The 27,004-nt window shown below is 39.6% G+C and overlaps 1 protein-coding gene across 2 annotated transcripts; it reads left to right on the forward strand.

Moving 5' to 3' along the window:
• On the forward strand, positions 1-25,601 carry GLRX3 (glutaredoxin 3). Of its 2 annotated transcripts, none has more exons than XM_083364115.1 (11): positions 1-199; positions 4,654-4,762; positions 7,707-7,781; positions 8,328-8,529; positions 13,052-13,224; positions 13,314-13,375; positions 17,711-17,768; positions 18,772-18,824; positions 22,016-22,055; positions 22,136-22,228; positions 25,335-25,601. In XM_083364115.1, the coding sequence occupies exons 1-11, from the start codon at positions 117-119 to the stop codon at positions 25,383-25,385; spliced, it is 999 nt and encodes a 332-aa protein (XP_083220241.1). In that variant the 5' UTR covers positions 1-116; the 3' UTR covers positions 25,386-25,601. The 2 variants fall into 2 exon arrangements, with proteins under 2 accessions (XP_083220241.1, XP_083220242.1); XM_083364116.1 differs by lacking the exon at positions 1-199 and adding an exon at positions 3,901-4,041.
• Positions 25,602-27,004: the final 1,403 nt, after the last annotated feature.

Genomic DNA, 27,004 nt, shown 5'->3' on the forward strand with positions numbered 1-27,004 from the left:
GGGAGGCAGGAACGGATAGCGGAGGGGGGTGGTTGGCGCATGCGTGATGAAAGAACCTCGCGCGAAGGGGGATAGGCTGAGGAACTCCTTCCCCGCCTTGGAGCTGAACACCGACGATGGCGGCGGAGGCAACAGCGGGAGCCTTGCTAGAAGCGACATCCTCGGCCCAGTTCCAGGATTTGCTGCAGCGGCCGGACAGGTGGGTTCCCAGCCGCCTTTTCGCGGTTCCGTTTCCTTGGGACGGGGAAGAGCAAAGACTTACTGCCAAGTATCGGTTGCCGCCGGGCTGGTGCTCTGATGGAGATTTAAATGCGTAATTCTCGTGTGGGTCTGGCTCGAATTTCAACTTTCATTGTGGAAAGCTCTGCCGTTAAGGTATCATGTTTGTTTTATTCCCCAGCCACCCTTTGATTAAAGCTTTTGGTGGCTAGGTAGGCAACCTCGGCTCTTTTATGACTCATGGACTTCAACTCCCAGAATTCCTGAGTCAGCTATGCTGACTCAGGAATTCTGGGAGTTGAAGTCCATGAGTCATAAAAGAGCCGAGGTTGCCTACCCCTGGGCTAGGGAATAGAAGATGGGGTCCCCCAAAGTGGTTCATATGGAACCCCAAGAGGCTGTCCAAGAGATCTGTATCATCATCATCTATAGTAGCACTGTCTATGGAGATTCTTCTGTTTGTGAGGCATCTGTGGCACTGTTAGTTAAACCAGCATTTATTAAATTGTTTTCACGTTACAGTTTGTTGATCAACAATGTGAAACTCCATGAAGGGCTTGATGTGCTAAAGAGTTTGGGGAGCCCTGGTCTAGGGTTATTTTCAGGTTGCCTGGTTGGGGGTGGCCAGCATAAATTGGGGAAGCTTTCCTAAGAGTAAGAAGGTAAGTTGAATTTATTTGCAGAAAAAAGGTACCCTGTATTTTCTGACAGAAATGGTACTAGTGAAAGTCTGTGGAGATTCTCAGTCATCCAGGTCTGAGTTATCCCAAAGATGCTTTTTCACGAGGCAATTGGACTTTCTGGTTTTTCTTTGAAGAAGTTTCGCTTGGATGAGAAGCGAAACGTCTTCAAAGAAAAACAAGAAAGTCTAGTTGCCTTGTGAAAAAGCATCTTTGGGGTACTGGTGGACCTGTCTCTTGATGGATACATGCAAACATACATGCACCCACCTTTATGCAGCCTTATTCGTTTGAGCGCAGACCAGAAGATTCCCATGCTTTTTTTCAATCTTCCTGCAAATGGTCATGGTTTTGTCAAACTTAATTGCAGTTCGTCTCCTCACTCTGCGGGTCTTATTTTAATCCCATTCAGCATCTTTTCTGTAAACAATTAGGACATAAAGGAAAATGTTTCTGTGACTATATGGTGGTCATTCATCTGCCCATCACATCCATCAGCCATTAGACCTGGCGCTCTTTAAGTATCATATTCATCCCCTACTCTGTTGTTGTTAGAATGGTTGGATTCTTTGGTGGGAAGACGGTGTTCAACAGAACAGCATTTGAGAATGATGAGACAGAAGTAAAAAGGCTTTATAAGTCTCGGGCACGAGAACAGTGTAGGTCAATTCATCTGGGAATATTGAGGCTGAATGGAAAAGAGATTTGTGACTAATATGTCAAATCCCACAGATTTCAGTGAAATCATGTCTGGATTCCACCTATTAAAAATATAGTGTGTTGACAGGCTGCCTCCTCTCTGTTCTTTAACTGTAGAACCTTTCTGATAAAACTCTGGTTCTTCAGCATAACGTTTCTTAGATAGGTTGAAATTAAAGAGAAAGATATAGGTACGCTAAGAACCCTCCAAAGGATTAGTAGTATCTCATCCTTAAATTCTTTTTTTTAATGTTATTTACCATTAATAAATAGGTGAATCCTGTGTTGGGGATGCATACAGGTAATCCTTAATTTACGATGCAATTAGAACCAGAATTTATGTTCTTAAGCACAGCAGTTATGTGAGTTGTGCCTGATTTTATGCCCTTTTTTGCCATGGTTTTTAAGCAAATCATTACATAGTTATTAAGCGGATCCAGCTTCTGCCAATGATTTTGCTTGTCAGAAGCTGGCTGGGAAGATCGTGAATGGCAATTGCATGACCTGGGACACTGTGGATGCTGTGATGGTTGTAAGTGTGAATATCGGTTGTAAGTCACTTTTTTCAATGCCATTGTAACTGAACAGTGACTAAACAAATGATTGTAAGTCAAGGGCTACTCTAGTTCCTTAGTTTCTTATGTGTATTCTTTATTTTTTTTCCACTGAAAATCAAATAATTAAGCAGAAATTTGGTTTGCTACTCCAGTTTCATCTTGTTTCTTATTATTTTCATGACTGAATTGAACTAGAGAGGGAATGCATGAACTGTGTGTATTATTCCTGTAGAACTAGTTTTTGTGCTGAGCAAGGAAATATTAAAATAAAACCCTGATCTTGCTGAATGTAGAGTTTGGCCCCAAGGAGTCTTGCAACCTATGAATATGTATGAACATAGAGGTGAGAGAAGGGCATTATCTCCTTAACATTTTAGAAAATGAGAATGAGAGCATAAAGCTGTATTTAGGTTAGAAAATGAGTTTTGCCAGTGACTCAACAGGGCAAAGATTTAATCCAAGGTGTATTAATTGTTTTTCTTACATACTGGTACAGTACAGTTTTAAGAAATAGGCACAGATCCATTTTAGATAGAATTATTCTAGGTGAAAGTATAAATAACATAGTACATTGAAATGAAATAAAAGTATGTGTGGGGAAGATGTAAGAATTCATTCTTCTATATCCTTCACCGAAATATCTGTCCAAAAATGGAATGTGTGTGTATCCCAAATGGTGTAAAAAAAGAAAATAGAAAGTAAAAAAATATAGTAAAGAACAAGAAAAATATATGAAGAAATGACTTTGCCAATATCACAATAACAATAAACAATTTTAGTAACTTATTCTCTTAAAATGTAACAAAGATCTTTCTCCCATATTCCATCTCATATCTACAAACAAATCCACAAAACTTTGTCATTACAGTTCTGATGTCAACAAAAGTCCATTGAGAGCTACCAGAGATAACAATATATTAATTTTAACCTTGATAAAAATAACTCTGTATTCCTTTTGTTTACTTCTAACAACCTTGATTTTTTGTCCCTATCAAATAATGAGGGGATTGCAACCAGGCCGCGGAAACGGCCGACGAGCAATGTGCATCCTCATGTGCGCAAGCAACAGGTGAGCATGTGTGCGAGCAGTGTGCATGCACACTCCATTGGCACAAATGGAGCTGCATGCGTGCACTTGTCCGCCGCTCACGTGGAACCATCCCATCTTTCTCTTCCCGCTGGTCTGCAAAAGCCAGAAATGTTCAGGAACTCTGTTCTATGGTAAAACTTGTTCCTCTTCCCATAACACATTTTAAACACAACTTATCAATAGAAGCAGACACTCTTAAAAATTAACTTCTGGGTCCATTATTTAAAAATATTCTTCAGTGTGCCCAATGTTAAAGTATTCTGCTCCATTTTTATATTAGTAAGTCAAGTGTTTTTTCCTTTAATTGTAATATTTAGTTCTAGTTCCTTTTAGTTCCTTCAATATCCTATCATTTTTTTAAAAAAAATCTTTTTTTTGCATTTTCCCACAGGAAGGACTCTTATAATTAATTCCAAAATTTTATTTCAAATCCATCTGAACCCTTAGCCTGTTTATATCTTCCCAGCCACAAAGTTCTATTCGGTCTTTTGCTGTTTATTCCAAATGTATTTTTTTTAAAAAAAATCTTTAAACTTCTCTTTAAAATTTCTTTTGCTTTGACTGCAGGAAACTCACTGGGTGTTTTCAGACTTGTCAATCCAAAGATTCCTGTTAGCGGAAAAGCAGTTAAAAGCAGTGAAAGTGATTTGAAAAAAGAAGCGTGTGAATCCAATGTTGAAAGGCACTGACTGTAGTTTGAGCAAGATGGCTATTCTCTTGCCTCCCAGAACTCTAAACCCACTAGAGACCACTGTCTTATCTCCTCGCAAGGTGCAACTGATTGGAACACTTGGAGGTGATCTCAGGTCTTCTCCTTATCTGGAGTGGAAGTATGAAGAGCTCGTCAACTTGCTGGCTCTTCATTCTATCAGGGTCACCTGTCTTCACCATTTTGTCCCTGGAAGTTCAAAAAGTGGAAAAAAAAAGTTTCTTTTCCATAGCATTCTCTGCAGTGAGTGAGTCAGATGTTGGTACCAAGAGTTACCTGAGAAGTAAAGTAGTACTTTCAACTTTTGTAACTCCTGTGGTTATACAGAGAATGGTTGGATTGGAAGTCTTTGATATTCAGCTTCCCACTGAGGAGCAGCTGTCAGGGTCTATTCTTTGGCAGCAGTAAATGGGATGTGAAGGGAAAGGCAATGAATGTGAGCTGAATTTGGATCAGCCTCGGGCAGAATCAGTAGCTAGGCTGCAGGGAATATAGGGACTGGTAATATATCATGTCAAAATCTTGGCCTGTTGCTACTGTCTATTTTGACAGACAAGGGGTTCTCTTTAGGCAAAGAGGAGGTTTTTTTTTCCCAGTGCCAAATTCGTACACTGTGCCTCTAGTTGCTTTTTACCTTGCTTTGGTCTGCAAAAAAACCCCAAACATGATTACTGTGTGTTTCCTTTTTTCTTATTGCAGGTCTTTAGTGGTGGTTCATTTTTGGGCCCCATGGGCTCCTCAGTGTGTTCAGATGAATAATGTCATGGCGGAACTAGCAAAAGAGCACCCACAGGTTATGTTTGTGAAAGTAAGTCAATACATGTGTGATTGCTGACTTTGTACATGAAGAAGAACAACAACGAAAGTCCAGCTATTCAAAATTTAAGTTTAAAAAAAATGTGAATTGGGGCAAGTGATTTTTGTCAACCTCACAATTATTTTCCATTTTCATTGGTGGCATATCAAATGCTTTCTTTAGTAAAAGTGGATATTTCCTACACTCTTCCTTGTAAACCAGGGTAAACTTTTAAAATATGGATATAGAAGGAGGGAGGGGTAATCCTTGGCCATCCAGAAAAAGATGCAGCACAGACTTCACTCATAATCATCAGGATTGTGTCAGCAGTGACATTAAAAGTGGCTATGTTCCAAGCTTTCTTGCCTTGCTTTATTTTTAACAATCCTTTACAGAGGATTTTGAAATTAAGAAAGCATGCAATAAGTCCTTGATATAACCAACTAATGGGAGGAGGATCATATTAGAGATGAATGTCAAATAGAAGGTAAATGGGGTATCACACGTATATAAGATGTGCATAATATGTTTTGGACTGCCATCCAGGGTATAGAAATATCTACGTTTTCTAGTAAGATGTTTCAAATAATCAAGGAAAAATTAAGTCTACTATACGTGCAGTCATATATATCTGTGTGCTGTAATACGTATACTTGGAATTAATAAAATGCAAAATTGGTGGAAATTTTCAAATGGCAAGATTTTGATAAAGAGCATTTTAAAAAGAAAACTTGCCATAAAATTGAAATATATGTAACACATTTTTTTTTAAAAAAAACTTTATGGAAATTAATTGTCCTTAATACTTTATGAATCATGTTATATAACCTGGTTTGTTTGGTATATCAGATTGTAAAACCATATATTGTTAAATGCATTGATATCATTTATTTAAAATTTAATTTAAAATAAATAAGGCTTTTCTGCATTTATTTTATGATAAAACGTTGAAATCAAAACCTGAAGAAATTACCAACATTATAAAAACATTAAATGTTTCTGCTTTATTTCTTGCTGTATAGCTAAGGGAAGGATCAAAGCTTACAGTACACATTTTGCCGTATGAATTTTATTCTAAATCAGTCTCAGTTGTTGAAAGTACCATTACTACCAACAGTTTTTGTCACTTCTGAATCTTTGATATGCATACTTTCCTTATAGAGAAAGAGAATGCAACATGTAGCTATCACTCGTGAAATCTTAAATAAAATGAGAAAAATAAGAAAACCCCAGTCTATAATGCATTCTGTGTATTCATAGATAATATGTGGTAATACAATGTTACAGCTTGTCCTTGTTAATGACCCTAATTATGACTGGCAATTCTTCTGTTAAGTGAATTAGTTACTAAGTGTTGTTTCATCTTGGAGAGAGGTGCAAGATTTATCTTATAGACCAGGGGTCTTCAAACTCGGCCCTTTCGTGACTTATGGACTTCAACTCCCAGAATTCCTCAGCCAGCGTGCCTGGCTGAGGAATTCTGGGAGTTGAAGTCCATAAGTCACAAAAGGGCCGAGTTTGAAGACCCCTGCTATAGACCCCCATACAAGGCATTTCCCTACTTGGATACCATCTTGATATATACAGACTTCAGTTCCCAGAAGTCTCAACTAGCAGTGTGATATACAAGCTGAAGTTGTCAGATTTGGAGGAGAGCAAATTTGAAGAAAGCTACCCTATCTATCTAGAGTTATATATTAATCACTTTTTCATAATTAATGGTTTTTAAAATATTTTAAGCATAGCTACTGAATGTTCAGATGAATATGTATGGTTGTTTCAGTGAATGAAAGCTAGCAGCATTACTTCTATTTATTAACATGTACCTTCACACCAAAGTTTGTTAAATGTTTATATAGTTTTAGATTGTTTTATTAATTCAAGTATTTCATTCAGTTGTGTAGTTTTGAACTACTATATTATGTTTATATTGTGCAAAGAAGTGTTTATTTGCCACTTCCATAAAAAAATATTTTGAATTCTTTCAAAATATGTTCAGCTTGAAAACATCTGGATGTTAATAGATAGGAAAAACACACTTTCTATGGTCAAATAATCAGTTTTTGAGCTATTTATATTTTAATCCTAAAAGTCACCAACTCTTACTTTGTCATTATAATACATTTATATTACATGTAACAGACACAATTTGATTATTAAAGCATTATAATTAATGCTTTATTATAACTATACATTATAATTAAAGCCTAAGTGTCTGTTATACTTGCTTATTTTCCATCTCCAAATTGTTCAACACTCACATTAGTAGTTTCCAAGTATGCAAGATTAGATCAGGACTTCTGTAGTTATATGTGGAAGCCTCATTCCAAATTGCACTTTTGCAGTTTGATATTGGATTGTCAATTTCTCTTGTCAACTTAGTAATGCGCTAATATCTAATGGCCTTTCAGGAGTTAAAAACTAAAATGTACCAGGCATCAATAGTTTATTGAAGAAATACTCGTTGTTTTTTTTGCTTCATAATTTGCAGAAGGCTGGAAATGTCAGTCATGATGTACTGCCTCTTGAAATTAGTCAATAGAGCAAACAGCAAGAATTGCTGTGGGCAGAAAATAAGCACTGTAATCATGACATAACTGGGGTCAGTGATTTATGGATTTCAATATAGTAGTAGCTGCATATGATTGAAAATTTACTAGGTCACCAGTGCACCACGAATTTTATTCACAGCCTCTAGGCATCTTTTGAAATGTGCAACAAAATAAAAACCTCTGAACCTGTTTTGACATGGCAGGCTCAGTGGATGACAAGCCTGCCCTGTGAGTTTCATTTAAATGCAAATGTGTCACAAACTTTTGCACTGAAATCCTTTTTAAACATTTAACATGACTAAAAGAACAGTGTAGACAAGATCAGCCAGTGCAATCTAAACTATAAATAAGCTTTTGGAAACAAAATCATATTTCTTTCTTTTTTTAAAAAAAAAAAACAAAAGCTGGAAGCTGAAGCAGTGCCCGAAGTATCTGAAAAATATGAAATATCTTCTGTTCCAACATTCTTGTTTTTTAAGGTAAACTTATTTTTATCTTTCTTGAATTAATGCTTTGGAGGAAATACATTATTTCCAGTACTGGCTAGATAAATGTTGGGGTAATATTCAATTTATATAAAAAATGTTTTATATAAAAATGTTAGGGATGTCATGATTAAGTTATATAGAATTCCTGTTTTTTACATATTGCCTCAGAAGGTATTTGCAAGAAACTACATTTCCGTTATTGTACTGTTAAATAACCATGTTAAAATCAATTTCACATCTAAGCTCATTGTGATGACTTAGTTACTAGATATTTTAGAAGTTGTATTTTAATCATTTTGGTTCTCATGCCCACTGATGGCTTTACTAATTTACTATGCTTTGTGAATGTGTTTACAAAACCTCCTTTTTCATAGCTTCTTGTGAAATGAACTTTACACCAGCTGCTGCATTTGAAATTTTCTTGTAGCTTTTAATACAGCGATATGATTTTGTTCTCTTATCTTATGGTGATCATTTTTAGAAATATGTTCTTGTAGCCCTTGCAAATTGTTCAAAGCGGCTACTGTCTATTGACAGAATTCCCAGAAAATTGATCGATTGGATGGCGCTCATGCACCAGAACTGACCAAAAAAGTTCAGCGTCATGCATCTAGCCTGACTCTTTCATCTGCTTCTGCTGATAATGAAAAAGAGGACCTTAACTCACGACTCAAGAAACTGATTAATGCCGCACCTTGCATGTTGTTTATGAAGGGAACGTCTCATGAACCTCGTTGTGGTAAGAATTATTTGAAATGTTTGTGTAGTGGGCCAATTTATTACACGATTTTGTGTTGTAAGTTTTTTTTAAAAAAAAAAAAATATGACCTCTACTCAAGAGTGATCAACCCTCTTTTTAGCAATACTACTAGTTCACTCATTTAGCCTGGGCAGTAAATAGTGGATGACACAATTGCCTTGGTGCTGCTTTAATTGCAACTACGCTACATCCAAGTCTGGTTTTCTGGGTTCAGGAGATTTAAGAGTTGTTGTTAGGTTAAGAATACTGTAGATCATTTAGAATAAAAAGGGGAACAGGGAAGGAGATAATAGAGGTTGTCCTGTCTGAGGTATATGAAGAAGAGGTTATGTAAAATCTTTGCTTACAAAGATGCCACTCTTGTGGACTGAAACTATTCCAACATTGGCAGATCAGAGTATAATTATTCCACTCTCTTCTAAACCACACAAAAGAAACCTTAACACTTAAAGTAGAATAATATTTTATGTGTGAATAATGGGCAAATGGTTGGAGTAATTTCTGTCATATACGGTATATAATATGGATCAATGAGCCACGCAGCTGGATTTCTGAGGAGAAGAAGGCTTCATCCACTTCAAAATAATGCCTGTACTCTTTAAGTTAGTACTCTGTCTGTTCTCTCTCTGCAAGGAGCTTGGAACACCTGAATATTTGAGAATCATTCAGCTATATTTATATCTAAGTATGTGTAAAAGATTCCAAGTTTGTTTATAAACTTTTTTTTTAATCCCATTTATATCCCGCCCTTCTCTGAAAACTCAGGGCAGCTTACAGTCTAAAGCACAAATCAATGTGCTTAGCAATAGCCTTCATTCTATGTATATTTTTTATTTTTTTTTATTTTAATTCCATTTATATCCCGCCCTTCTCCGAAGACTCAGGGCGACTTACAAGCTTAGCAGTAGCCTTCATTCTATGTATACACCTGCTTATTAGGCCTTTTGCCCCCCCCCCCCAAGCGGCATTATTACAAAGTCAGCTTATTGCCCCCAACAATCTGGGTCCTCATTTTACCTACCTCGGAAGGATGGAAGGCTGAGTCAACCTTGAGCCTGGTGGGACGCGAACCTGCACTAATTTCAGGCAGCTGGTGTTACTTAAGGAGGCATTAGCCCACTGCTCCACCAAGGCTCTTAACTTCTATATAGGGCCTGTATAACTTCTGAGTAATATCTGTTCGTGACAAAAATGGATCTCTTGTAATAATATCTCAAGGATTCATCGTTAAGGAGATCGTTGTTTGATGAATGAACCAAATTTTGAATATATTTATCATTACCCTTCTCTTTATGCATTTTATTCATATTTTTATTCATTTTCTTTGTTATCAAAATATTTCTGTCTCTAATTTAAATTTGCTATGCCATTGGCTTGCCATAAGCACTGTCCTATATAAATTGTTTCTTTCAGAAATGTACATTCTTTGACTCAAAACCATTCATTTACCAACTGTTCAAAGATGCAAATGGCGCTGAAAAAAAAAAGACAACCGTCCTTGCACTTACGACCATCACAGCATCTCCACAGTCGCACAATCCAAATTCAGGCGCTTGCCAATCAGCATGTATTTGCAATGGTTGCAAGGCTCTGGGGTCACATTATTGCCATTCACAACAATCCCAGCTGGCTTCTGACAAGCAAAGGCAATGGGGGAAGCTGGATTAATTTAATATTGTGTGATTCACTTAGCAACTACAGTGATTCACTTAATAACAGTGGCAAAAAAGGTCACAAAACTGGATGTGATTCACTTCTTTGTTTAGAAACGGAAATTCTCATTCACATGTATTGAGTTCAGTTATTGAGTTTAGTGTAATACTGATTGATAAGCTGTGCATGCATACTCATTCCAGAACAGCAAGGACCAGAATATAAATGAATGTGGGGGAGAGATGGGTTTTAGTTATTCCTTGGCTGCTGCTGTATCTGTGTATAAATCTCATGTAAATTTATAACAGCAGCTTATCTGTGTTTTGGCTCTTACTTCCTTAGGAAGCTTATAAAAATAGTTACGAATGTATGTTATAAAATTCTCTAGATTGCCTTATAAACACCGCATCATCGCTTGCAGGACAGGATATCAGCTGCATAGAGTTACTTGTTCTAAGGTTAATTGCCATAAGAAAAACAATAGCAATCCTTATTATGGCTGGTATTTCATCACTGCCTATGTAATATCTATTTACAACAATGTTACATTTCATCTGTGCCCTAGCTGTCTGCTTATACCGTTTCCCCCCGAAAATAAGGCTGGGTCTTATTTTTTTTTCCTCCAAAAGAGGAACCAGGTCTTATTTTCAGGGATGTCTTTTATACTCACCGCCGGCACCGATAGTCCCGCCTATCCGATCCACTTCTTCTGTGGCCAAAGGAGCAGCTTCATTCTGCAGCTGCATTCCGGCCTGCGTTTTGCAGTTTTACAAGAGGCCTTTCCGTAAGGCCTCTGCAGCCGAGTATCGAGCTATGGATTCAATCCAAAGCTCGGTTTTCAGCTGCTGAGGTCTTGCAGATTGAGGTCTTGCAGTTTGAATCCATAACTAGGTACTTGGCTGCAGAGGCCTTCTGGAAAGGCCTGTGACTGAGAAATGCAAGCCTGGCTGCAGAAGATGCCACAGAAGTAGGTCAGCGAGGAGAGGCCTGGCTGCAGCGGTAAACGGGTGTGGTAAACGCTGGGGCAGCTCCACCCCCCCCCCAAACCTTAGCTTGATTTTTAGGCATGCACCTCGCCCTAAAACTAAGGCTTGTATTAGGCCCACCTGCAAAAATCAAGCTAGGCTTATTTTTGGTGTAGGCCTTAATTTTGGAGAAACACGGTAGGTGTTTTGCTTGCTGTCACTCGTATTATACAACAATTATACATAACTTTCTTCCAGTGTACATTCTCATTATGCAGTCTTGGCCTTGGTCTTAAATGTCTGCTCCAGACATGCTTTCATTAGCTTTTCTATTGCTCAGATTGCATTGGTTTTAAAAAGTCAAATATTTTGTTATGGGAATAAAGTAGTGTTGGCACTTTATCCCTAAGCATAATATTTTCAGCCTGCTACTTTAACCCTTAAAAATGAAGTCACATCAATCAATCTTTTTGTCTATTTATAGTTGCCTACAGCTAAAATAAAGCGCTCGCTCTCTTTCTTTAGAAGCCTCTTAACTGTAGAAATGAATTAATATATTGGTAGCATAATAACCATCAGCAATCACCCTGTAGCTGTTTACTAATGAACTCCCAGATGAATGGGGAAAGAAGGGAGATCAGGATCCTTGTTTCACTCGAGGCAGTACAAGAACTTAATGCTTCAGTTGTATGAAGAAAAGCAACTTATACATCATATAAATAAATACTGTTTGCTCTCGGCTCAAAATGCAGATTATGAAGACCTCAAGCTACAGTACAAAACAAAAGTAATGGGAAAATTTGCCAGATAAAAATCTTGTATAGGTTCCTTAGAATGTGCACTTATTTTAAAACTGTCATAATATATCTGGTGTCTTAGAACTTTCTGTAAATTGGGCAATATTTTTCAGATGCCATGTAAAGCTATGAATATATAGCAACACATGTAGACATATAAGGTTTCTGTTTTGTAAGGAGAAAATTTAAATATAGTAGACGCGATTGTGCACACATACACATGTACAATATATAATCAGTTTTCTAGGTAGTTTTATTATTTTTGTTTAAATGGACTTAATAGTAAAATAACATGTTTGATTCTGAAATATAAATATGAAATATCACAGTTGTACAGTTGGGATTAAGGAGATGGGTAAGTGATCCTGTTTCACTAGGCCCTTCTCCTATGCTCTCCACTACTTGGCAGATGCTCAGTTTTATACCTTGAATTATTAAAATGTTCGTTAATTGACATTAAGCAATATTTCTCTGGTTGAGGTCGGCTATGAACTCTCCATTAATGTGAATATATTTTCAATAATGTCACAGCTGGAGAGGAAGAAAAAGATGTTATCAGGGGTTGATAATGGTGCCTGGAATAAAATTATAGAGTATATGTAGGAACCACATACAACGTACAATAACAAGGGACCTTTGAGGTGTTCTACACCAACATCCTGTTCAAGCTGGAGATAACATTCTGGACAAATGTTTGTCTAATCCCTTCTTGAAAACATCCAGTGATATAACACTCACAACTTCTGGAAGCAAGTTATTCCAATGATTAATTGTTCTCACTGTAGGAAATTACTCCTTAGTTCTAAGTTGGATCTATTTTTCATGATCTTCTACCTATTACTTTTTGTCCTGCCTTAAGGTGCTTTGGAGAATAGGTTGACCCCCCCCCTTCTCTGTGACAGCCCCTCAAATATTGGAAGACTGCTATCATGTCACCCCTAGTCCTTCTGCTTGTAAGACTAGACATATCCCTTATCTTACCATAATTTAATTTTGTGGGAGATTTCTTTTAGTTAAAGATCGATACAACCTCATTAAAAATTGTGCTTTTTTTCTTTTTGTCTCCCCCTCCCCCCCATCTTCCAGGTTTCAGCAGACAAATGATAGAAATTCTTAACAAACATAACATTGTGTTTAGCAGCTTTGATATATTTTCTGATGAAGAAGTGCGCCAAGGTCTAAAAACATACTCCAACTGGCCTACTTATCCACAGTTATATGTAAATGGAGAGCTTATAGGCGGACTGGATATTGTTAAGGTTAGAAACTAAAGCCATCTGTTTCTTTTTTAAAAAAACATGTAATTTTTAAAAAATATTTTTATAAATACAAAATTATTGTATTTTAGGAGCTTGAAGCCTCAGGAGAATTGGATACAGTCTGCCCTAAGGCCCACAAATTAGAAGACAGGTATGATGCATTTTGTTTTCTGTTTATTATAAAGAAGAAAATGGGTATATCCCATGATTGAATTTAATTGCTGTCCACTTTATAGTATTGTTAGTTTTCTTTTTCATGCTACAGAAGAAAACTCTACAGAAATGTGTATTATATGTGCTTAAGCATCTTTTTTTCTTTTTAGTGTTTTTCAGCTTAATTTCTTTTTCCCCCCTATACCTATTTAAGTGTAAGAATATTCATTGCTGTTCTATAAAATGATGATTGGTGGCTGGGCAGGGGCAGGGGCCATCAATGTAAATCTAGAAAGCCTCTGATTATCTTTTTATCAAAAATTTTTATAGGGCTAGGGAGTGGGGTGGGAGATAGGGGTTGTCTGGCTATGGGGGGTGGCCAATCAACTATGGTTCAGGCCAGACTTGGGTCTGACGGCACGGGGGGAAAACGGGGTGGCGTTGTCGCCGGGGCTCATGAGCGGGTCGTGGGATTATCTATTCCCACGACGGGGAATGGCAGCAGGCGGATAGACAGGGGGCCGTATCGCTACCGGGAGGGCCGTCTCCGCTATTTGCAAGCGGTGAGGCGCTCCGACCCTCTGTTTCTTCCCCGAGATCCCGGGAGCGAGCATGTTCAGCCTCCTGAGCTCCGGCTGGTGTACCTGAACGCCAGGTCCGTGGTTAACAAAGCTCCCCTCGTTAGGGATTTAGTTGAGGGTGAGCATGCGGACCTGGCTTGCATCACGGAGACCTGGTTGGGCCCAGAGGGTGGGGTCCCTTTGGTTGACCTCTGCCCACCAGGCTTCCGGGTGCTACACCGGCCACGAGCTCATGGTAGGGGTGGGGGAGTGGCGGTTACTATTAGGGAGACCTTATGTCCGCGGGAGTCCACCGTTTCTCAGATAGTCGGGTGTGAGTCTCTCTTTGTGAGATTTGGTTCTGGGGCGCAGTTGGGCTTGCTGCTGGTGTACATTTCGCCTAGTCGCACAGCGGCAGCCCTGCCCGAGCTGCTCGATATCCTCTCGGGTTTGGTGGTTGAGTTTCCCAAACTTATAGTTTTGGGAGACTTCAATCTACCATCCCTGGGAGGTTCATCTGAGCTAGCTCGGGAGTTCATGGCTTCCATGACGGCCATGGACTTGACGCAAGTAATTTCAGAACCAACTCATGAGGGAGGCCACACCCTTGACCTGATTTTTTTATCTGGACGGTGGTTGGATGATCTTGGTGGGGGCTCTCCATTTATTATGCCCCTGTCATGGACCGATCATCATCTCCTGCGGCTGGTCTTCCGTTTTGCCACCCCCCGCCGTGGGGACACGGAACCAATTAGATGGTACCGCCCCAGACGCTTAATGGATCCTGATAGATTCCAAGCGGCGCTGGGGTCCCCACCTGCCTCCATTGCTCACAGCTCGGCGGATGCCTTAGTGGAAGCCTGGGAAAGGGCAGCCACTGAGGCACTTGACCGGGTTGTACCCTTGCGGCCCCTGACCCGGCGCAGATCCCAGCGAGCTCCATGGTTCTCCGCGGAGCTCCGGGAGATGAAGCGTCGGAAACGGGGCCTAGAGAGCTGTTGGAGGTCTAGCCGATCCGAACCCGACCGGTTACGGTTAAGAACCTATATTAGGTCTTATCTCGCAGCGATGAGGGTGGCGAGATGTAATTACTTCTCCACCCTCATCGCGTCCACAGATAATCGCCCAGCCGCCCTGTTTAGGGTGACTCGCTCACTTCTCAATCAGGAGATGAGGGAGGACCCTTTGCAGGGTCGTGCCGAGGAATTTAGTCAACATCTGTCAGATAAAATCGCTCGGATTCGGACCGGTTTGGACTCCAACTGGGCGGAGTCAGTCGATCAGGACACGGGCGGTCTTGTCAACGTTATCTGGGAAGAGTTTGACCCTGTGACCCCTGATGAAGTGGACAGGATTATGGGGAGGCTGAGCTCCTCCACATGTTTGTTGGATCCGTGCCCTTCCTGGCTGGTTTATGCAGCTAGGGAGAGGACACGAGGCTGGCTCCAGGCGGTTATATCTGCTTCCTTGAGTGAGGGCTATTTCCTCACCGTCTTGAAGGAGGCGGTGGTGAGACCTCTCCTCAAGAAGCCTGCCTTGGACCCGGCTGTTTTGAACAACTTTCGTCCAGTCTCCAACCTTCGCTTTCTTGCGAAGGTTGTTGAGAGTGTGGTGGCGCATCAGCTCCCTCTGGTCCTGGGTGAAGCGGATTATCTGGACCCCTACCAATCGGGTTTCAGGCCCGGGTACAGCACGGAGACGGCATTGGTCGCTCTGGTGAATGATCTCTGGAGGGCTCGGGACAGGGGATATTCCTCTGTCCTAGTCCTATTAGACCTCTCGGCGGCTTTCGATACCATCGACCATGGTATCTTGCTGCGGCGTCTCAGGGGACTGGGAGTGGGAGGCACGGTTCTTCGGTGGTTCTCCTCCTATCTCCTGGGACGTTCGCAGTCGGTGTTGGCAGGGGGGCAGAGATCGGCCCCTAGGTCTCTCGTTTGTGGAGTTCCTCAGGGGTCGGTTCTCTCGCCTCTCCTGTTCAACATCTATATGAAACCGCTGGGTGAGATCATTCGTGGTTTTGGAGTTGGGTATCATCAATATGCTGATGATACCCAACTTTTCTTTTCGACCCCAAACCACCCCAGTGATGCCCTCGCTGTGATGTCCCGTTGCCTGGAGGCGGTTCGGGTCTGGATGGGGAGGAACAGACTTCAACTCAACCCTGACAAGACTGAGTGGCTGTGCATTCCGGCATCCCGGACATTCAAAATGTTCCATCTCTTTCTATGGGGGGTGAGCTCTTACCCCCCGTGGATAGGGCTCGCAACTTGGGAGTCCTCCTAGATTCACGGCTTACCCTGGAAGATCATATAGTGGCCGTGACTAGGGGGGCTTTCGCCCAGGTTCGCCTGGTGCGCCAGTTGCGGCCCTATCTGGACCGGGATGCCCTGTGCACGGTCACTCATGCGCTCGTGACCTCTCGCCTTGACTACTGTAATGCTCTCTACATGGGGCTTCCCTTGAAGACCACTCGGAGGCTCCAACTGGTACAGAATGCGGCCGCGAGAGTTGTCTTGGGAGTTTCCCGGTACTCCCATGTTACACCTTTGCTCCGCGAGCTGCATTGGTTACCAGTTGTCTTCCGGGTGAGGTTCAAGGTCTTGGTTATGATCTTTAAGTCCCTACATGGCATGGGTCCGGGTTACCTCGGGGACCACCTGCTGCCGGCGTCAACTCCCCTCCGCCCTGTGCGTTCCCACAGAGAGGGCCTCCTCAGGGTGCCTCCAGTCAGGGAATGCCGACTGGCGGCCCCCAGGGGGAGAGCCTTCTCTGTGGGTGCCCCGGCTTTGTGGAACCAACTGCCGGTGGAGCTCCGGATGGCATCAGACCTCCGAACTTTCCGTCGTGGCCTGAAGACCCATTTATTTGAATTAGCTGGTCTGGCCTGACGGGGGATTTGGGTTTTAAATTGTTGTTAGAATAGTATTATTGTTCTTAACTGGGCATTGATTTAATCTTTTTTAACTTTTGTATTGTATTGTATTGTTATTTATATGCCCTGTGAACCGCCCTGAGTCCCTAGGGAGAAGGGCGGTATATAAATTAAATAAAACTGAAAATAAAACTGAAACTGATTGCCAACTCAGATTAGTCCCAACTAGCTTTCCATCAAGGATGGAAAAAATATTGTCTGCATTCATTGGGAAACTGATAAGTTATTATTCTCTATATACTAATGGCTTAAGGAGTCTTTATGTTCAGTTCTTTCAAGTACAATCACTATAATTTTCTAGAATTCCTCGAGATAGCATAACTTACATAAAAATAGTAACTTTTCTAGTAACTTTGCCGTCATATTGTAATAGTGCTTGTAAGACTGAAACTGATATTCTGGTGTAGGAATCTTCTTCATCTCATTTGTGGAAGTTCCCTTTGCCTTTATCATGTTGACTATGCATTTATAATATAAAACAGTAATTGTAAATGGCCAATTTTAGACATTCTTTAAATTTATATATGGAAAAGTATTGGTAGAAAATAATTTTAAAAACCATATCTTGTTATGAGAGAAAAATAAGCAAACATTAAATTGTTGAAAGAACAGTGACACATTTCAGTGAAAATCTATTTTTGATCTATATCCTCTTACAACAGGGGTGTCAAACTCGCAACGTCACGTGACACGTGATGACGTACCGCAACTTTTTTCCCATTGCCAGCAATGGGGTAGGCACGGTTTCAGCATGACGCATCCGGCCCACAGGCTAGCAGTTTGACACCTCTGTCTTACAAGTTAATGTTCAGATTTTATCAATCTTTTCCTTTTCCAGGCTCAAAGATTTAATAAACAAGGCCCCTGTGATGCTCTTCATGAAAGGGAATAAACAGGTAAGATTAGTCAAAAATTTTTAGCTTGATGACCATTGCAGCTTATTACAATAATGCATTACACAGTTAGGGAAAAAATTATTTGATGTCCTGCTTTGTACATTTGCCCACTGACAAAGAAATGATCAGTCTATAATTTTAATGGTAGTTTTATTTTAACAGTGAGAGACAGAATAACAAAAAAAATCCAAGAAAACGCATTTTTAAAAAGTTATAAATTGATTTGCATTTTAAGGAGTGAAATAAGTATTTGATCCCCTATCAATCAGCAAGATTTCTGGCTCTCAGGTGTCTTTTATACAGGTAACGAACTGAGATTAGGAGATTACCTGTATAAAAGACACCTGTCCACCTTAAGCAATCAGATTCCAAACTCTCCACCATGGCCAAGACCAAAGAACTGTCCAAGGATGTCAAGAACAAGGTTGTAGACCTACACAAAATTGAACTCGGATGATAATTAAAGTTGCAGTTTCACTTACCAACCACTTCACTTAATGACCTAGTTGCCAGTTCCAATTGTGGTTACTTAATAAGGACTACCTGCAGCCATGCTTTCATGTGTAGTTAGGTAGATAGACATGTAGAAAGTTCACAGTGGACTGTACTGCATATTTGATAAACTGGTATAAATATCATTCTGAGGTGAGGGCTGAGGAAAAATTACTCTTGTGGTTTATTACATGATTTAGGTTTCTGTGTTAGATGTTAAAGTCAAATATGCTAATCAGGATTTTCTGACATGTTAATTTTTAGAATGTCTTGTTCTTACTTTCTTACCTATGAACTGTTCCAACCTGTTGCCTTCTAATATTTTGGAAATTAAAATAATGATGTGAGTAGTAATCCACTGTCTCTTGAAGATTTCAGGTGGGAAAATGTAAACATCCAAAAACTATCATCCATTTTTAAAATCAACTTGCCAGAAGTCACAACTTTAAAATTTATACATATGTGTTAATATAGTAGAAGACAACGGTTTGTACTTTTATTTTTATTTTAGATGGCAGAGTGTGGATTCAGCAAGCAGATTATAGAACTTCTAAATAATACTGGGTATGTGACTAATGTATTGTCTTAAATCATGTATTTTGTTGGGGCACCTAATCCTAATCCTAACCCATTTCCATGCATCAGTTCTGTTTGTTCTGTCAGTGGCAAGCTGCTGAATTTGGATTTGGACTCTAATTGCGTCATCTCAGTAGTCAGTTTAAGACTGTAATGCTAATCTTGCTAATTATATAATCAGAATTAGATCTCATGTTCAAGATCTTTTGTTCAAGTTTCCATCTCTACCCCTCTTAGCTCTTACTTTAAATCCCTTTGTTCAAGTTCAGTATGCTTTGATTATATGTTCTAACCACTCTTTCCTATTAAGTGTCAGGATTCTTTTTTAAAATTTCTCCAATTAGATTTACCCAGACTCAAAAGAGCCACAAAAGCAGTGAACTCTGGACAGATTTTTTTTTTTTGGGGGGGGGAATCTCCCTATAAGGGTTTGGAAGTGTTTTATTTTAAAAAAATAAAAACAAGGTATAAATTATGAAACTTAACTAGTTTATATGTGAGTGTTGTATACAGGTATTCCTCGAGTTACGACAGTGCAGTTAGCGATTGTTCAAAATTATGACATCCGTCCCAAGGTTACGCATGTTGCAGCACCACAGTGGTCATTCGCCCTTACGACCGACTGCAGAGATGCTGCAACATACCCCATGCCCCCCCCCCCGCATCTTGCCCCGCCAGGTCTCCACAGACTGGGCCTGCTTTGCTAGAGTCCTGGATTCCATGTACTACTCCCTGTCCCATTTCCCATATGGCTTTACTGTACTTGCTTTTCAAAAAGCTGCAGAAGAGGCTGATCCATGTGGCAGAGAAGCCGAAGTCTCTTATTCAGAAGCTGGTGAATCTGCAAGAATGTGAGATGTAAGGAAAACAGCTTTGCCCCATCTGAATAAAAGGCTGGATCCTCTGCCTTGTGGCCCTGCAGGCACGGTTTGGGCCCAGTCTGACTGGTGCTGAGCAGCCTCCTGCTTGCCGTTGACTAGCTAGTTCGAATGAGCAACTTCAGGGATTGGGGTAGCAGCAGCCAGTCAATGAGGAGTTGATTGCAGTTAAATCCTGATGAGACAAAGGAAGCAAGCTCCCCGTTGATCGGCTGCTGCTGCTGCCCCAGTTCCCTAAAGCTGTTTTGAAGAAGGAAGTGGCTGTGGCCCTGCCTAGGCCTTTTCTACTACTGTGTTTTCCTGAAAATAAGACCTGGCCTTTTTTTTTTTGCCTCCAAAAGAGGCATCAGGTCTTATTTTCAGGAGGTGGGTATGGGTCTTTTCCACTCACCTCGTGGCGGCACCAAAAGCCACGTCCAGCTGGCCTACTTCTTCTGCGGCTGAAGGAGCAGCTTCATTCTGCAGCTGAGAATGGAGCTCCGACGTGCATTTCGCAGTCAGAGGTCTTTATAGAAGGCTTCTGCAGCCGAGAACTGAGCTCCGGTTTGAACCCATAGCTCGGTTCTCGGCTACAGAGGCCTCTGTGACTGTGAAATGCAGACCAGGGGATACTGTAGAAGAAGTGGGCCAGCAAGGAGGGGGCACCCCCGCCCTAGCTTGATTTTTAGGCTTGTGCCTCACTCAAAAACTACGGCTTATTTTGGGGGAGGAGGGCAGGGCTTATATTAGGCCCACCCTCAAAAGCCAAGCTAGGGCTTATTTTCCAGGTAGATCTTACTTTGGGGAAACACGGTACCAGAGGCCTGCTGGTCACATGGCCCGAAGCTGACGTCTTTTACTCAGAAGTTGGCGAAAATGTTTTCCTCAGATTTCACGTTCTTATAGCTTCGCCATCATCTGAATAAAACACTTTGGCTTCTCTGCCAGTAGGTCAGCCTCTTCTGGAGGTCTGGATATCTTCAAAAAGTAAGTAATACATGGGAAATGGGGCAAGGAGGAGTAAGTGGAATTCGGGACGGTAGCAAACCAGGGCCAGTCTGTGGAGACCCGGCGGGGCAGGATGGGGGTGGGGAAGCAGTTGTGAGGACTCCAGGAGAGCATGATATGTGTCAGTGGATGGGGGAGGGCTTGAGTGGCCTGCTCCAGCACCAGGCCCCGCATGCTCTTCCTCACCCTGAGATATCTCAAGTGCATTTAACAACGTGGGCATTCGATTAAGCGAATGCATTGGGGAAAGCAGGGAGTGATCATGTTAATTTAACGTGATTCAATCAAACGAATTATCGGATTACAAATGTAATTGGCAGGCTCTATTACATTCCTAATTTGAGGATTACCTGCATAGCCTCTATCCCAGAGGTCACCAACCTTTATCGGTTGGCGGACCGGAGGGAAAGGGGGGGAAAACATTTTGCATGTGCATGTGTAAGCAAGCAAACATTGCAAAGGGGTGGGGCTAGCACCTGTGTGATACTAGCCCTGTTTCCGTGCCCCATGGCAGGGCGGCACCAATTATTGCACCCCGCAGCGCAGTGGCAGCCCGTTTTCACGTCCTGTGGCGCAATGGCATCCTGTTTTTTGCACCCCAAGGCATGGCAGTGCTCTGTTTTCATGTCCCAAGGCACAGCGGCATCCTGTTTTCGCCCCATGCAGTGCAGCAGCACCCCATTTTTGTGCTCCGAGGTGTGGCAGCTGCCTGTATTTGCACCCCATGGCATGTTTTTGCAGTGCGGCCGCGGCCCATTTTCGACTCCCACGGTCGCGGCCCTAGCACAAGTGGGGGTGCTGTATCCTATATTGCTATAGCAATCACTATTACAATAGTACTATCTACTTCATAGTAGAACTATTATATAGTAATGTTTTCTTCTTAAAAATATTGTTCTGCCTTAATTTTATCCCTCTGGAATTTCTTCTGCTTTTTTCTTTTGTTACTTTTGTTACTGACCAGGATACTTGCAACTTTCCATGTTGTGCTTTTTTTTTATGCTTGTACTTTTCCTTGCTTTTCCCCTGGACCATTCACTTTGTTTATTTGGCTGTTTTGTTCTGTTTGCTGGTGGCTGCAGGGCTGCCAAAAGAAATGTCTCCTCCATTCCCTGTCTGCACCTGTTTCAAGCTTTTTTGGCCACTCTACCATGTTGACATTGGGGAGAAGGCTTAAACAGAAAGGAAGAAGGTAGCACAGATGCTGGCATTTTTTCTAAGCAGGTTGCTCCTTGAGAATAGGCTACCTTTCAAAACTGTTACTATTTATTTCTAGGTGAAATAATAAGTCTCAATGTCTTTTTTTTAATTTAGTGTGGATTTTGAGACTTTTGACATACTGGAGAATGAAGAGGTATGTTGTTGATATGTAACTCTTATTACTGAGTTTAAACATGTATAATGTGGGATATTAATTAAGTCTACATTTCTTAGGTGCGGCAAGGATTAAAGAAATATTCAAATTGGCCAACTTACCCACAATTGTATGTGAAAGGTGAACTCATCGGAGGCCTAGATATTGTTAAGGTGAGAAAAGAATTATTGAGAAGTTTGTAACCATTTCATTTTTAAAATATGGGTCTCTGTTTATCCATTTTGATATATTAGTTGGTGTTCAGATTTATGATTTGTTACTTAATTCCTCAAGTGTTGTTTTAATGTCTTAAAAACTTGGGCCCAGTATTAAAGTTAAATCAGTGGAAATAGCTTTATCACATTTTATCAGGGCCATATTATTTGCTGGTCAGGGAGAAAGTATACTCAGATTATGGAACATCTACCTCATATGAAAACTTTGCTTCCCTTTATTCATTAATTATCTCTTCTTTATTCTTTCAACATTATTGCCCAGACTGCTGGTTTTTCATTTTCAGATATGATGGATTATTTTAATAGAATTTTTTATACTGATTTTATACTGCTATATGGTGTTTGATTTTAATTTTATTTGTGTGCTGTTCCAATAAATATATCAAAGCTAACTGTCTTTTCTTAGTCTTCCTGCCTGAAAAAAGATGAACCTGTTTTAATGAATAGCAGAAAGATGTACAAATGCAAACTCTGGAGCATTTTATCCAGATCATTTTTGAAGCATACACTGGTTCATGCATGCATACTAGAAAATCAGGCTGTGGGTTTTACAAATAATTATTTCTTCACTGCCCAGCTGCCTATAGTTTGACCTACTTCTGCAGTACCTCTGTAACTGTTATATAGACTTCCTCTTATCATTCAAGACTTATTTGTGACTAACATTTAGTAGATGGCTAGTTGATTCTTACATGCAAATGCATAAATTGCATTAATTTGCACAAGTTTATTTCTGGTGCTTTTGACATTTGAAACATAACATCTTAGAATTTTTTTGTAACCTATCATCAGCCTTATACATTGTTGTAAAAAAAACACCCTTAAATATTCATTTAATGGTTATACTAATAGTAATGATATGTTGTTTCTTGACATCAATCAGTTATTTGTTCTAAGAGCTATCTCTTCTTACTCCCATGGGTGCATTTAAAGATAATATTTAAAGACTAGCTGTAGTCTTTAACATTTTTTTTCCTCAAACAATAGTGTTTTGCAAAAAAAAAAGTGTCACATTTCTGAAAAAGAAGGTAAGATTTTATTGTATGCTTTTAAAAAATGGCCCTTAAGGAAAAAATAGATCTGTATTTCTTGCTCCATATTGTGTGTGTGTGTGTGTGTGTGTGTGTGTGTGCGCGCACGAACAAGGATTGACTTCTAAACCTAAATACTCTGGGGTCTATTCTTGTCTTCAGTGTTTTATAGCCAATATCAAAGTCATCGTATCTCCTGGGAAGGTAGAATCAATAAGTCTCATTAGTTTTTTTTTAAAAAAAAATAGGTTTATATTATTTAGCTCATGTAGTTATTTTTTTTAAACAAATGTTCAGCAGTATGCTGCATTCAAAGATTATACACTGTATGGTTTTTCAAGAATGTAAGATATTTTCACGTTCGTTACATGTAGATTCTATTAATTTTCCTTACATGATACACTATGTTTTGAGGCCATAGGAATCAAGATGAATCAAATGATACAGTTCACATTTTAATCATTTTGAAAATATACTGGAAAGTATTTTTTATCAACAGTTATCATTTTCTTATTTTCTAGATCTATTTAGTAATGTTCAGTAAAAAATCCAGCATTGCGTTTCTCTTCAGATTCGTGCCACCCTGAGAATCCTGTGATTTCTTTTTGGGTTGATTTTAAAAACCATATCTTCTAATTGCATTTATTTAAAACTATAATTAGGGCTTGAAATGTTCCAAAAACAGTTGTTATTACCTCCCCCCCAGCGTAGAACATTTAACAGATTTCTTTATTTTCATTAACATAGAAATTTCTCAGAATGTCGTTAACTAGTTGTAAGCCTTGGCCTGTAATTTTTTAAGTCAGTATCTTTTGCTCTGAATTGTTCTTGCAACCAAAGATATAATAAAATATGATTAACAGTACCTTCAAAAAAGCATGCTTATAACATTTACCCTATTCCATTTTTGTGATGTTCTTCTTGCTCATGTTTCTAGGGAAACATGAGCAGGAACAATGCAAATGTAGAATATATTCCAGAGATAAAGAAAATTCCAGGTTCATTTGAGGGGTTTGTTAGGAATTGGTGTGCAGAGGTCTCCTTGTGCTACCAAGGAGTTGCACAGACAAGGAAGGGTACTGAGAGCAGTAAGAGTCACACAGTAACCACAAGAGTACACTGAGTTGTGAAAACAGAAAGTACTTTACTTTTGAGGTGGTGTAAAAAACAAAAATGCACGGTCAAAACGAAACAGTCCAGGTCATACACAATAGTAACAGTCCAAGGAGTATTCCAAACACAAAGTCTTCTTACCGGTCCAGAGGTCAATACACAGTTCAGGTTTATCACAGTAGTAAACCAACAGTACAGCAAAAACAGCAATAGTAGAGAGAGCAGTGAATTCACAGAGAGAAGCTACGTTCCTAGCTCCCTCTTATGGCCATGCGAACACTTACACACCCATTGGCCAATTAACATCTTAAAGTCACAACATCATAGTTTATATATTTTCAACCCAACTATGTAGGCTATCACCATATGCCTAACAGGCTTATCTTATAATAAGTAGTGGTAATACTTTCTAATGTTTTAAGTCCCAGAAAATTGTTGCTGTTGTGAATTACAGTACTGGATTTAGAACATGAATGTCCAGCCCTTTGGCTTGCCTGGGCTAGATTGAGTGAAGAGGAATTGTCTTGGGCTGCATATAAAACATATAATATAGACAATGTAGATAAACCATAATAAAGTTTATGAAATTGTGGGGCTGTATTCTAACTGTCCAGGGCCATATGACACCCATGGACCATGGGTTGGACACGCCTGATTTACCTGGTCTAAGGCAAGATTCATATCTGAGGCTGCGAAGACTCCATGAAGCTGTGCCAGATAAGATTTATAGTTGAAATATAGAAAGTTTATATGACAGATTTCTAAGATACCTTGGTAGATACCCTGTTAATGAATAAAACAGTTATAGTCACCGGACTTTATGGATCCAACTTGCTTTTTTGGGTAGAGTTTCTGTAATCGTATCACTCCCTGAATGTTTTCTCCCTTTCTTCATCTAGGAACTAAATGAATCTGGTGAGTTGTCATCTATCCTGAAAGTAGAAAATTGATGCAAATGAAAAATACATTAATCAAGAACAACAGAAATACAAACATTGTTATTGACATTTGCACCGGAACAGGTTACAACAGCAAAAACAGAATTGCAGGTTTCTGACTTCCGTTTCATCCTTTATCAGGCCATGCTAGAGATGTATGTAAATGTTAGATCTTCATGCAACTGTAAACTTGTAAACATCATCAAACTGAATTAAAATTGAAGTTCAAATATGTATCTGAGTACTTTTATTTTTCATTCAATTCACACAAGCATCAAGCTGTCTTAGCCCTTGTTGAACTGGTAGATCTGCTCACAATTCTATAGCCATTGAACTTTCTAATGTTTTGGTCTGGTGCATGCAATAAGGACATCATTATGGTGGTCCAGTCAAGTTCAAGAATGAGAATTCCATCCTATCAGAACTCATGAGCCAAATCTTTTTAGCCAGATTTTAAGTAACCTGTTTAAAAGGGGCATAGTATAAAACACTTAGGGGCTTTCCCTTACCTTTATTGATTGGTAATTTGATCTGAATTATCTATCTCTTAACTAAATTTGTGCTCATTCTTTCAAGCCTTTTGGCTGCAATTTCTATAATTTAGATTAAAGTGCATAAAAATATCTATGCAGCTAAAACAACTTGAATAAAGTAGCAATAGAAAATAGAATCCACTCTCAATAAGAAATAGGTGATGAGCGTTAAGAGAAATATCAGCATGATTTAACATAATGCTAAATTCTAGATAAATTCTAAATTATTAAGCCACACAAAAGGATTAAAAACAAGTCCATGTACTCCCAAAAGAATATAAGCAATAGTGGCAGTGCAGCAGGAAACCACTTCCTGCAGCAGAATAGTCCATCAGCATATTCCAGCTGACCTTCAAGACAATGGTCAAATATCTGCTAAATTGCAGAAAAAGCCTAGAATTTATTAATTATTTATATTTATATGTATATAACCATCCATTTCACAATCAAGTAACTGGAAGCCTGGAATTCCTGATATATGTTCCTTAAAACATGGGTGCTGGGCTGAAATGTAACATTGAAAGCTTAACAGGTGCTTTGAAATATATAATATTGGTGCAAAAGAAAATGGGAAGCCAGAGGAAAGTATGAGTACTTTGGCTGGACTGCTACATTTTTGCACATTCTGGTATTCATATTAGGGATTTGCAGAACATATAATTTACTTTCCAGCACTTAAATTCTGTCTGTTTTCCCACCCCACAAACATTTGGGTCAAAACGACCTATAGCAGAGTTAACCTTTATGGGCTGGGTGGGATAGGCAAACTATTTTTAGGAGTTATCCCAAAAGCATCTGCCATAACTAGTAATATGGGCTAAACTGTAAATTGATTCTCATCTTTGAATCTTTGAGATGCCACATTCTGTACCTATTTCAGTTTCTGAGTGAAGGGCAGCCCTGGCAGAGTGCATCGCAGTAGTAGTAGTAGTAGTAGTAGTAGTAGTAGTAGTAAATTAATAATAATAATAATAATAATAATAATAATAATAATAATAATAATAATAATAATAATAATAATAATAAACCTTGGAGGTCATATAGTCCAACCCCCTGCTCAGGTAGAAAATGCTATACCATTTCAGAAAAATGGCTGTC

Source organism: Vipera ursinii (assembly GCF_947247035.1).
Source record: "Vipera ursinii genome assembly, chromosome: 5".
NCBI lineage: Eukaryota > Metazoa > Chordata > Lepidosauria > Squamata > Viperidae > Vipera > Vipera ursinii.